Source organism: Marmota monax, unplaced genomic scaffold (assembly GCF_021218885.2).
Source record: "Marmota monax isolate L192 unplaced genomic scaffold, Marmota_monax_Labrador192_F-V1.1 WCK01_AAM20220418_F8-fsc00012, whole genome shotgun sequence".
NCBI lineage: Eukaryota > Metazoa > Chordata > Mammalia > Rodentia > Sciuridae > Marmota > Marmota monax.
The window spans coordinates 32,478,804-32,491,783 of NW_026695227.1; the positions used below are offsets into that span (position 1 = coordinate 32,478,804).

Consider the following 12,980-nt stretch of genomic DNA (forward strand, 5'->3'; position numbering starts at 1 on the left):
GAGGTTGTTACACAGATGTACACATTTGTACAGAATAATCAAGTTGTGTACTGCAGATTCATTTACTATATTGTATTATGTTTACCTTTAGAAAGAAACATTAGAAAACAGACAACAGTCACCAGGGCAGATGTTGTTGCAGAGAACCAGTGGAAGAGAATGCTTGAGAAGCATAAAGTCACTGAAGGCCTTGAGTAGTAGTGACATGACAGGAGTCTGGAATCAGTTCTTTAACTGGTAGGTTTGCAGGAGGGAAATAACATAATGAAAGCAGGATTTTTGGTGAAAAAGATCTTTGGAGATGTACCTGGTAGATTGAGGATGATCTACCAGGGGAGAGGCTTTTGCAGTAGGACCTTTTGCAGTAGATGATGCAATTGAAAATGGAGGCTCTGCAGGAAGGATTGGGAAGACTGGTGACTGATTTGTTGTAGATATCAAAGGAGAACTGGGTAGAGGTGACTGAGATTCCATGTTAGATGATTGGAAAAAACATGGTCCTAGTAACAAAAATGAGAAAGTTGGGAGGAATCCACTTTGGAAGTAAGAGTAGTTTTAAATGCTTGAATTTTGAAATGTTGACAAGTCCCCTTGAGATAACTGAGGGACTCAGAACAGTCAGAGCTGCTGACAGAAATTTGAAAATCATTGTATACAGATTATTTTGAGTAGTTGAGATCCCTAAAAGAAAAAGTGTAACAGAAATTTCAGAAGGCCAACCCTTAGAGGAGGAGGGAGAGAGGAGACTACAGCTGTGTTTAGAACCAAGATAACATAGTGTTACTGAGGCTGAATGAGGAGTGAGTTGGAAGATGAGGATGTACAGGGAAGATAGAGGAAGGAAAAAGGAAGGTTGGAGATGTGCTGGGAAGCAGAGATGACTGAGGGGACACTGTCCTGAAGAAGGCAAGAGGAAGCAGAGCAAGAGCAGAGGACCTAGCTGTGGACTGCCATGAGGAGCCCAGCTGCCTGCAGTTACATCACTAGAATTTGTCAGCATCCTAAGTGTTCTTTGTCCTCTGAGTAGAAGAGTGACCTAGGGTTGAAGATGAATGTGAATATAGAAGCCAGGGAGTCCTAGTTTTGGGGTTCCATTGTGGGTTCTGGTTTTGGCAGTGGTTTTAAGTGTCAAAACAAGTGACTTTAGGTGTTTTGAGTCCTGACTTTGTCATTTTCTAGCTGTGTGACTTCAGACAAGAGTATTAGTTCTCTAAGCCTCTGTTTCTTCATTTGTTAAATGGTGTTAATACCTACCTCATATGTTGTTTCGGAAACAAGTGAGTTAATGCAAGCAAAGAGCTTGAAATAGCCCATGATCAGTGTTAGCTCTGATCATGATGGAGGCGTTGTAGGAGCACAAAGGGAAGAATTAACAAAGGCTGGAATTGTTAGGAAGGCTTTGTGGAGAAGGAGGGGTTTATTTAATAGGCAGGAGGAAAGGAATGAAAGAAAAAGAATTCAATGTTGGGGGGATATTTGTAAATAAAGTCTTGGATCAGTAGAGCCATAACATTTTATTTGATTTCCTTAATGTACCAGTCTATTGCTTTAGGGGACTAATAGGAGATATGATAGGATGTGGGTAACTGATTATTGTTGTAATAAAAGAAGTATGAGATGTCAGAGCTCTTGGCTGTGACTTTTAATCCTGGCCCTGGGACTTTGGGTAAGCCGTCTCTTAAGACCCCTTCTCATCTACAGAATGGAATGACTGGACCTACATGTCTTGCAGCTCTAATCCTATGCAGTTATTTTTCTGGCCCCATCTCCTGTCTGTGGAATGTTTTTCTCTGCAGCATGAGGCTAACGATGTGGACCTACCTGGGATAAGTGTGTTGTTCTGGCCTTATCAACCCTGGGCTTTAAGTAGGTGAACTGCCCAGCCCACATACAGATGCTCTAGGCTGCACAGCAGCACCCTGCAGTCACCACCAATAGACAGAGCCTGGGGTGGGGGTGGGATGGGGGTGGGGATGGGGGTTACAGAGCAGGTGGATTCACAAAAGAGTTCTCAGAAATTGCACTCCCAAATTACTTAGAGTTAATTCTACTACCATTCTCTTGAGGAACTTCAAGTTTTATGAATTCTTGCCTTGAAATGGACCCTGAGGGCTAAGTAGGAGGGAAAAGAATTGTTAACCTTTTAAATTTTTTCCCGGGTTGTCCTTTTAGAGCCCACAAAGCTAATGGAAGAAAGTGGCACTTTGAGCATCAGGTGAGCTGCCAGACTCTGTCTATGTGTTCTGGCAGGAACTGAACACTGTTGCTTTTGCCACCAGAATTCCTCCATTTAAAGCTTGTATATGGATAACCCGGCTTTTCAAATACCAGGCTTAGAAGTTCCCAGCTCCGGTATGCATTCAGTCTTTCATTTTAGAAAAGAATTTTGGGTTGTTTCTCCATTTTCACGCCTCATACTTTGGACTTGAGCCCCTCTGGGGGTCTCCAACATGGCAGGACAGAACAAGCTCTCTGGAATTCCACTCGCACTTGCTTTTTCTCATTGCCAAGCAGGAGGTATTTATAGAGAAGTGTCTGCCCTCACCACAGAAAACCATGTTTAGTGTTTGTCTCAGGCAGGAGCTTTGTCTTAGAAGAAGATACTTATGGACTTTTATAGTGGATAGATTTTAAACAACTTGGTAAATTGAAAAATAACTTGAAGGACTAAAGCAGACGGAAGCTATTGTATTCATATTTTGTGCCCGCAAATTCTCTAAGGGCTAATTTTGTTTTCAGCAAGTGAAATTTGAGAAGAGGAGCAACTTATCCTTGTGTTGCCCTTAAAGAGGACTGTTTTTTTTGGGGAGTGGAGATCCAGGAAAGGAAGGTGACCTGAGCATATAAGGCCACACGAGTTAACATATGCCCAACAGAATGTTAAATATGCCTTATTAATTTAGAATAGAACTTCCCTGAGGATAGGGAATACTTCATTTTATTGTCTATGGTTTCTAACAGTAAGTTGGATCTAAGTAAATGTAACAATTGCTAGCAACCCAGGAGTCTCCTATCTTTCCATTTCCCAGGCTGATCATTCCGTGAGGGGTGGTTATGAACATTACCTAGTCCATTCATGCCACAGATTTCCTGAAGAAAAAAGAAGTCATGGAAGAGACTATGTGTTGCAAAGGTTGTGAATAGGGTTGAGAGTGAGATGGTTTAGTCTGGCCTCTTTTTAGAACAGTGATTGATTAATGCTGTCTGTGTTGCTGTTTCTTCTAGAGCTGACCTGTCCTGGACGCAGCATAACTAACGAAGCTGCTGCAGGATGAGAAGATGGCAGCGCGGCTGCTTGCACCACCAGGCCCTGATAGTTTCAAGCCTTTCACCCCTGAGTCGCTGGCAAACATTGAGAGGCGCATTGCTGAGAGCAAGCTCAAGAAACCACCAAAGGCCGATGGCAGCCATCGAGAAGACGATGAAGACAGCAAGCCCAAGCCAAACAGTGACCTGGAAGCAGGGAAGAGTTTGCCTTTTATCTACGGGGACATCCCCCAAGGCCTGGTTGCGGTTCCCCTGGAGGACTTTGACCCATACTATTTGACGCAGAAAGTGAGTTGGAGGAGGTGCAGCCGCAGATGCCCCTTTCCTAAAAGGCAGTGGGAGATGGGGAGAAAGAGCTGTGGCTTTTTGCCAGAGTGGGGAGAAGAGAAGTAGTTAGCTTTTTTTTGGTTCTGATTTTCAGGGGTTGTTTTTCCATTTAGTTGCTGGTAAGGATCATTTGTGGATCTTCATTTGTCAACTCTGTTAATAGGACTTCTGGTATTGGCTTCAGGTTAGATCAGAAAAAGAGGACATAGGGATTGTGGGGTAGCTCAGTGATAGAGCACATGCACAAGACCCTGAGTTCAATAGCCAGCACCAAAAGGAAGGAAAAAGAATATTTATTAGTGTCAATAAAAAGAAGAAAAAGAATATAATATAGTATAGCCCTGTGGAATCTCTTAGACACACACATTTGAAATTCTATCTTTAAATATAAAGATGATGTTACTGTTGCAAATCAGCAGAGTCTGTGGTTAATATAGTGGAGAGGATGGGTTTGCTCTCTTGTACGGTCCCTTTTGTGACATTAGAGCATTGCTGCTGGGGACAGGAATAGAATAAAGCACTCTGAACCAAGGAGGAGGACTCCAGGTCTTTGGTCTTGTTACATAGTTGTCTGGATGGATTCTTGCAGCAAAGTCAATTCTGTTCTTCCTGTAGTAGGAAACACAGGTGAAAGAAATACCAGTCTTCCTTTGGCCAAGGGTTTCAGACTTCCCAAATACTTGACTAAATCTTAGTTTTCTTTCTCATAGTTATCTACTGAAACAAAGCAACAGATAGAGAAGCAAAGCCTCCAAGATGTTTCACCAGCTAACCAATTAGCCATTGAATCCTGAGGGCTAACATCAAATACATTTTAGGGGACTGCTATCCAACAGATGCCATTTAAAGAATTATAAAGAATTAGATTGATAGGTTTTTCCAGATAACGGGGGAAATGATTTTGTGTAGTTATATGTTTACAATATAAAACTTAACTAAACTGTCTCTGTTAACAAAACTGCCCTTAACTAAATTGCATTTTTGTCTTTCAATTTGAGAAAAAAGTTAAGCTTTTTTGACTTGAAAATGGAATAGAAGTAACAGATTTAGCTATAGCTATGGAGGCATTTTTAGTTTGGGATGACAAAAGGAGTTTAAGACAGCTCTACACAAAATGGCTCTTTACCCAGGTGCTTCTGTTCCTGCGTAGAGTAGTTATATAGTAAGAAAAAATGGAACCAGTGGTCTAAATCTTTCCAGTTGAAGAAATATAAAGAACAGTAGACTGGAAGTAAGGAATTTTGACTCTACAATAATTCACTGTATATTATTTACTTTTTAAAATATGTATTGTCCAAGATACCACAAATAATTTATATGGGAAAAATTACATGAAGGAAAAAAACTTCACAAAAGGATTCATGACTGTTAGCAAGTCACTTTATCTCTCTGGGTCTAAACTATTTATTTTTCCAACTCATATACAAACTAAACTTTGTTTTCTTGAACCTGACTTAAGATTTGAAAAATATATAGATATATTAGTTCTCAGAACCCATTTTCCCTTCTGTACCTTTACCTCTGGTTCCTGCCCTGTTGTTTCTTTTTCCTCTTCCAATGCCTCAGTTTTCAGTGGTCTGGATTGCAAGTGAGAACTCTTCAAAGAGAGTAGGTCTCTGGCCCTGATGTGTGTTATTCTTTGGATAGGCCAAATTGTTGATGTAGCTCTATTATGGGACTGGCTCAGCATGATAGAAAGTCTGACTTGAGCCTTTGGCTTTGCCACAAAGGTAAATTGTCCCTGGAAAGGATAACCTTAGTTGTAATTTTTTTTGGAGGGGGGCAGGGGGTACTCTTTAAAAAACTGTTTATAAAGTACAAACACTCAGTTAATGATTATTATAAAACAAACAAAACCTAGTTGTGGAGGCATTAAGAAAAAGAAAGCTCTGCTAGCATTTCAGAAGTATATATATTGTACTTTTATTTACTTTTCTAATTATTTTTATGGTGCTAGAGAACAAACCCAGAGCCTTGTGCATGCTAGGCAAATGCTCTGCTGCTGAGCTACGACCCTCAGCCCCCACATTGTACTTTTAAGTGAGGAATTTTTCAGTTGATTAAAATTAATGTGCTTCCTTGAGTTCACTTGCAAATCTTACTAGTATTACTAATACTTCTTACTAATTAGGCCTTGCACTATGCTAAATTAGCAGGGCCTCTCCTACAAGGAAGCACACTGGGAATTAACCCACAAATCAAACATTCATGAAGGTAGATGTGACTTTAAGAGGACATTCCTTTCTGTTTGCATTTCAAGGGCTGCCTTAAATAAATCTTAGCAAAATATTATCTCTTTTCTGTGCTAAATGATACAAGCAGAATCCTTTATTATTTTCTCAGGTCTCATTTTCTAACTAATAAATCATTTTTATCACTTTTCCAGAAACTTGTTTTTTAGTTAGTTCCTTCCCTCTTTCTTTTTTGGGGGTAAGAGAGAACCAGTTCCCTATTATTTTTAAGTTCTGGTGTCATCCCATTTTGGATTCCACATTCCTGAGACACCCAGGGCCATGCAAGTTGTATATCAGATTTTCAGGAAGCTGTTCTTTATTCCAGTTGGGGGCTGGTTTGGCCTGTTCCAAGCTTCTGAGGTTCTTTTTGGGTTCCACAGTGACTTTTCCAGCTGGTCACTGCAACAACCTGGATCTTCCTCTCTTTGAATTCCTCAGACCTCCCAGTGCTACAACTTTTCATTTTCTTTACCTGTTGGTACTCTGTTCTAATGCCTCCTTTCTTTGGATTCTTATTTTTCAATTGTTACAAATATTTGAGTTTAAGGGGCATTTAATAATTTTATTTGTTTACCATTTAAAATAGGTAATACGTTTAACTGGTTAAAAATTCAAAGGTATTTATTTGGTAAAAGTCTCCCTTTTATCCTTGTCCCTCATATGCCTTCTCCCTTAGTCTTCTGCACTGACAACCACTGATAGCAGTATCTGCCAGAGTTTCTTTATATATGTGTAAGCCAAAACAAATACATATTTTTAAGAACTTGAACTCTCCTTTTTTCTTGCCCCCCCCCCCCCGACTATTTTCTTAGGCTCATTTAATTTTGGCTTCCCTTCTTTCAAACTATGAAGTCTTACCTATCAATTCTCAATTCATTTGCCTCCTCCCCCAATTTTTTTTGGGGGGGTGTATAAAGTCAAGGACTGTTGAAAGTGTCCCTCTGTCTTCACTACAGAAAATACTCTCTAATGAATCATAATACTTGCTGAATTTTAAATACCATATATATTCCTAATAACAATAATAGGCAACAAGAAAGTCTATGGATTAAGTTGAAAGAACGCCTTCCTAGCTTTCCTAGTTGATTCCTATTCCTTTTTCCCATTTCTTAGAACTGATAATTTGTGTGTTCTTTTTATTTATTAATTGTACTCTGTTATAAGAAAGTTCTATAAACAAAAATTCAAATTACAGGATTGATTGATGTGTCTCTAAATAGGGCATATTCCTGTTGCATTCAGAAATTGTATATGGCTTCCCAAAGTTTCATTTTACCTTCAACTCTTCCTGTATTCCTTTGTCCACAAAAGGAATCAGAAAATCACAGAAAATTATAATTTGGTAATCTTAGACATCAGCTAGATCAGCCTCTTCATTTTATAAATTTTATGAGGTGAAGTACTTTGCAAAAGCCAGCACCACTTTTAGTAGTAGAACCAGTCAGTATTAGAACTCAGGCCTCCCAACTCTACATTCATTACAATGTATTTCTGTTTCCCACTTTTAAAATTTTACATTGGGCTGGGGTTGTGGCTCAGCGGTAGAGCACTCGCCTCACATGCACAAGGCCCTGGGTTCGATCCTCAACACCAAGTAAAAATAAATAAGTGAAATAAAGGTATTGCGTCCAACTATAACTAAAAAATAAATATTAAATAAAATAAAATAAAATTTTGTATTATTTGATCCTCAGCCTCAATTGGCTCAGTTCTTCTGATGTTGGGCAGTCAAAATAAAGAAGAAGAAAAATGAACTCCTTTTCAATTACATTCCTAATAATCCCTGTGGTTTATAACTCTTCTTAGTCAGTTGAGTCCTAAAATATAAATGGGTAAGAGCTATGCCTCTGGGGGAGAAGGATGGTGGGCCAGCGGCCCTGGACAGGCTCTCCCAGAGACCCCGGCTCTTATCAACACCACTGCAGTTATTCAGCCATGTGGTCTTCAGACAATTAACAACCTCTTCACTTATTGTTACTTTTCAAAGGAATATTCTCTCCCACCCACTATAATGCATCCCCAGTCTAAGCCAGAATATTATTTCAGAAAGAACACCTACCTGGGAATGTAAAACCTTGGTTTTAGTTCCAGTTTGTCCTTGTTTGCCCTTAGGTGAATCACTTAAATTCTTTGGACTTCAGTTTCCTTATCTACAATATATACATAATAGTTGTACCTACAAATACATCTTTAATTGTATTTCACATTTATTGCACTTTGTGTTTGATTGCAGACTATTTTGTTCCTTTAGGGTTTTTCCACCTTCGGGTCTTGTCCCCTCCTGGTGGAATGCACTCAGTTCTTTTCACTTCACCTTTTAGTATTCTACCTGTTCGTCCAGGCCTGGCTCAGAGATCTCTTTCCTTATGGCCCAACTTGATTCTCGTGCAACAGAACAGGTTCCTCCTTCTTCTCTTCTGAATTTTAGTAATATGCCCAGGTCTTCAGCCCCACCTTAGAAAAGAAGATATTTTCAAGTTTCATTCAGTTTAGGTGTGGAGGGTAACAGTTCCCAACAGTCCTTACAATTTTCTTCTTACTTTACTAATGTTAGTGCCATCAGTTTCCTCAAATGAAAAACACTTACACATGTGCACACAGGCTCATAAGTTCCTGGCAGAAAAATCCTTGCCAAATTTGTTTTCACACACTTTCAACAGGTATGCAGCACAGAGACAGGCTATTAAGGGAAGATTTATGTTCATTCGGCATGATTTTGAAGTTTTGCTAATGAGTTGTTCCATTGCTTGTTTTTACACAATAAGTTTATAAAGATGTTGCTTTCTGTTTTAAATAAAAACTACATATTTTAAATTGTTGCTTTATTCTGTTAAAAATTTTCCCAATAATATAAGAAAACAAAGTGGTAGTTTAGTTGTTTTATTCACCAAATCAAAATGAAGCAAATATTTTAGAGCTGAAAGGTGGGCCATTCCCATGGTGATGGATTAATGATGGACATATATGGGATTTCTTGTTCACCAAATAAGGTTACGTAGAGGGAAAGGAATTTAATTAAGCATTCCTAAGTCTGATTCCTCTTTTTAACTTTAGTAGTTGATCAAGAATTATTCTAGATGATTTGGGGCATATCACAACCATTCGGAGTCTCAGTTTCTCTAATCCAGAAAATTAAGATCATGCTAATAGATAGTATCTCACCTATTTTATAGAATTTTTCTAAATATCATTTCTTGACTAACCTATATAAAACAGATCAGCCAAATTGCCTATTAAATAGCCCATTAATGCTTCATTTTTCTTCATAACACTTAACATTTGGCATATAGTATATTTGTTTAATGTTCATTTTCTCATATTATCATCTGGAGCAGTGCCTTCTCTATAGTAAGCGTTTGATCAATATTTGTTGAATGAATTAATCTTATGAAATAATGCATGTGAAAACACTAGGTGATTTTCTAAGTGCTATGGACACAAAAGGTAACATGACATTTTTTTTTTCCTAATGACAAATGTTTCTATATGAAATGAACTAAACTCTAGGGGGAAAATGACCGATTATCAGTATTTCTTTCTCAAAGAATTGATTGTGTTTAGGAACTAAAGAGGGAATCAGGGAGGGGATTTCCTGTTGTTTTGGCTATATTTTTAGAGGGCTGGATAATTTGTGAAGTGCCATCAGGTTATGTTTCTTTTATGAAGCCTTAGAATTAGAAAGAACTTTATAAAAGGCTTTAGGCAACAACCTCTACCTAGTGCTTAAATCGCTTCTTGACTTATTGGTCACCAATGTGTATCACCCAAACCTTCTGTTGTGTCCATCTGCACTAAATGTTTTGCTGTTTTCTTGGCTATGTCAATTGTTACCCATACTCTATTAACTGACTATTAAGGAAGTCAGAGAAACTTGGGTGGCCTCATATAAAATGTGATTGATTTGTTCAACAAGTACTTCTTCAGTGAGGCATTCAGTTCTCTTGGAGTAAATAAAGATTCACAAAGTCCATTCTTTACCCTAAAATAGGTTGTAACTGGTGTCACTTTTGACAAGAGAGCCATGGGTAAATTTCATAACAAGAGTAATGTTTGAATTAGACCTTGGATTTTAGAAATGAGGGATGAACTAAAACATTCTAGGCAGAGAGAACAACATAAACAGAGGCTCAAGGACAATGGCATTGGACATGGTAGTGTGTCTGGCTCTCTCGTGTGAGGCCCTGGTCATCCAAAGTGATTGGAATGTGGGGAATGACTGAGGAGCAGTGGGAGAGAAGTCTGGGAAGGGAGGTACAGAGCCATATCATGGAGGGCTGAGAATGTTAGGCCCAGAGTTTGGTCTTTATTTGATAAGCAGTAGAGAGCTATGAGGGTGTTAGAAGGGAGTGAGCTTATGTGATTACAGCCAACTTCATTCAGCAAGGTGAATATTGCAGCAGTAGTTAGGATGGACCTGAGCGAAAGAAAACTGGGACAGAGAGAGCAGTTATGAAGTAATGAAGGATCTGAGTTAAAGTGGTGGAAGCAGAAATTAGGGGGAATGGATAAATTTAAGAGTTGGTGTAAAGATGAATTGATAAGATTTTATGATTGATTGTGGAGGGTTAAGGAAATATTTCATCATTCATTTGATAATGTGATAAATTGTTAGAGTGTTTTCTATGTGCCCAGTCTCTCTCTGCCCTATGCCCTGAGAACAAAACAGACAAGCTGCATGCATTCTTAGAACTCAAGTTTTGTTAGGGAGACAGGTAATAGACATATAAGAAAGTAAGGTGATTATGGGTAAAGATACATGGATTAAAGAAGATAATATGGTCCCAGCCTTGGTCCAAGTATTTTGGAGATTTAGGATGCACTAACCTTGTACTGAGACTAAACTGGGAAGTTCCAGAAGTATTGAAGGTTACATTCTCTCTAAATATTCAGTGTTTTAAATAGGTTTCTAGCAAGTACCAAATTTTAATCTTCCAAAGGATCTGTAATGCAGATATTCTGTGTTGTTTAAAAAAAACAGTGTTGTTGTTCTGTTGAGAGTTTGCTGTCTTACATTTTTATGTGGCAGGAGTTCAGTACATTTTAGCATCAATGTAATCTATAGAAGTGCCTAGAGATAAACCTAGCATTCTATCCAGAAAATATCTTCAGGTGTTCTGAGGTCTTTTACAAGCACTCAGTTGTGATTCCAAAGTTCTGAGCCACATATCAAGAGCCATCTTTTACCTGAACTCTAGGATATTTGTAACTTGCTAATCACTTCAGCCATAAAATTCCACTGGTGGGTAGTTTTAGGAACTAGTTTCTATAGGATGTGAGCTGTGAAATCTTAATAATAAAAAAAATTGACCTATTGAATGGAGTTATTCAAAATAACCATTTAAATGTTGGAGATCTTAAGATTATATTGATATTGATAATTTTCTAACAATAATTAGCCATCTTTTAAGTCCTTTCTTAATCAAGGAGAGTCAAACTGTCTTCTTTACACAAAGGGATACTTACTTCTCTTACTCATTGTGTCTAAATTCATACAGAAGTTGTACAGTAAGTGGTTCTTTATATACAACCCTCGTTGACACAATTTAAGATTAGAATTGCCCCCACTGTATGGCAGTTTTTGCCAACTCTAATTCTAACAGAATTTTTGATACAAGCTCTGAAGATGCACTCCTATTTCAGGTACTTTATTGAGGCTGCAATATTTGGCCTGTGGAATCAAGTGTGAATAAGAGTCCTCCAGTTTCAAAGGGGAAGGTGCCCATCTCCTATTCAAGATCAGTCTCTCTCCTGCCTTTGACCCTATCCCTTTCTACCTGCTGCCTCCTTCCTCTTCTGCGCTTGCAATCTTTCCCTCTTCTATTGGTTCCTTCCCCCCAGGCTATAAACACACAAAGCCTCTCCCATACTCATGGGTCCTCATAGTTCCACCTAGTGTGATCTCTTCTCAAGCCATTGAGAACTGTAAACAGGAGCCTCTACTGAACATCTCTCTGAACATCTGTGCTGTGCTTGGCACCATCCAGTTCTTTACCTCCTTGGCCTAATTTCCCTTATGCCTCAGACTCTTCCTTTTCTTCCTCTTTCTTTCTTCTTTCAGTGTTGATAATGCCCCAGGGTTCAGTCCTTGGCCCTTGTTCCTCTCATCTGGCACTCTTCCTGGGTGATCTCATCCCATCTCTCCTTACCAGGCCTCCTGACTATATCTCCAGCCTGGAATGCTCTTCAGTATTCAGCACTTTCCCAGTCACCTCTGTCTGAATTTCCCACAGGTGACCCAGTGCATTCAAAATGGAGCTCATTTTCTCCTCTCAGACTTCTTACCTTCTTTCACCTGCTATCCTAGTTGATGACACCTCCAAAATTCTAGATATCATTTTTGACTCTACGATTTTCTTCATTCCTTGAGGATAACCAATATTATGGAGATTCCAGTCTAAAAGAAGTAAGAAAATTTATGGTTCAAAAACATACTTGTTCAAATTCCCTCAATAAGTATATGATAGAGCCAGATTTCATGTTCAGGGATCTGTGAATTTAATACTCATGATCTTTCTGCCATGCTATGTTGTCTCTGTAGAGTATATTACAGAAAAATATTTTGTTTTGTGTTTCTATTATCATTTTTAGAGCATTTCCTATCATTTTGCATTTCCCCAATAGGAAGTTGGTGTTTTGCCTTTTTATAATTCATTTTACGCATTATGTTCAGCATAGTATGGGGCATAGAAAAGGTAAGAGGACTTTTTAAGCTAAAATTAAGTATTCTTATGGGTGGATGAGCAAAAGATAGAAAAGGTGGCCATATAGTTTCAGTGGGTACTTAGCAAAAGCCTGAATAGTTATAGGATAGTTGGTTTTAACTGTATTATTTCTTCATATCTCCAAGATCCATTCATACTTTAACAAGTATGTATGAGCTGTGTTGTGCCAGATGGGTCTCATGTTACGTACTCTGTGAAGCTGAGAAAATCCCAGTAGATGGAAGATAGACCCTGCCTTCAATGATCCTGGAGTCCAGTGAGAGACACTGACCATGTAAATAAAAATGAGTATTCTGGGGGCTGAGGTTATGGCTCAGTGGTAGAGTGCTTGCCTTGCATACGTGGGGCATTGGGTTCGATCCTCAGCACCACATAAATAAATAAAATAAGATATTGTGTCCATCTACAACTTAAAAAAAATGACTATTCT

General features: G+C 38.6%; 1 protein-coding gene across 6 annotated transcripts in view; it reads left to right on the forward strand.

Annotated features, from left to right (window-relative positions):
• Positions 1 to 12,980, forward strand: part of Scn8a (sodium voltage-gated channel alpha subunit 8) — a 176,870-nt gene that overhangs the window by 47,833 nt on the left and 116,057 nt on the right. For all 6 annotated transcript variants that reach the window (XM_058576372.1, XM_058576371.1, XM_058576370.1 and 3 more), the window contains exon 2: positions 3,226 to 3,555. In XM_058576372.1, the coding sequence (XP_058432355.1) occupies positions 3,280 to 3,555 (276 nt within the window). In that variant the 5' untranslated portion in view covers positions 3,226 to 3,279. The remainder of the gene's footprint in view (positions 1 to 3,225; positions 3,556 to 12,980) is intronic.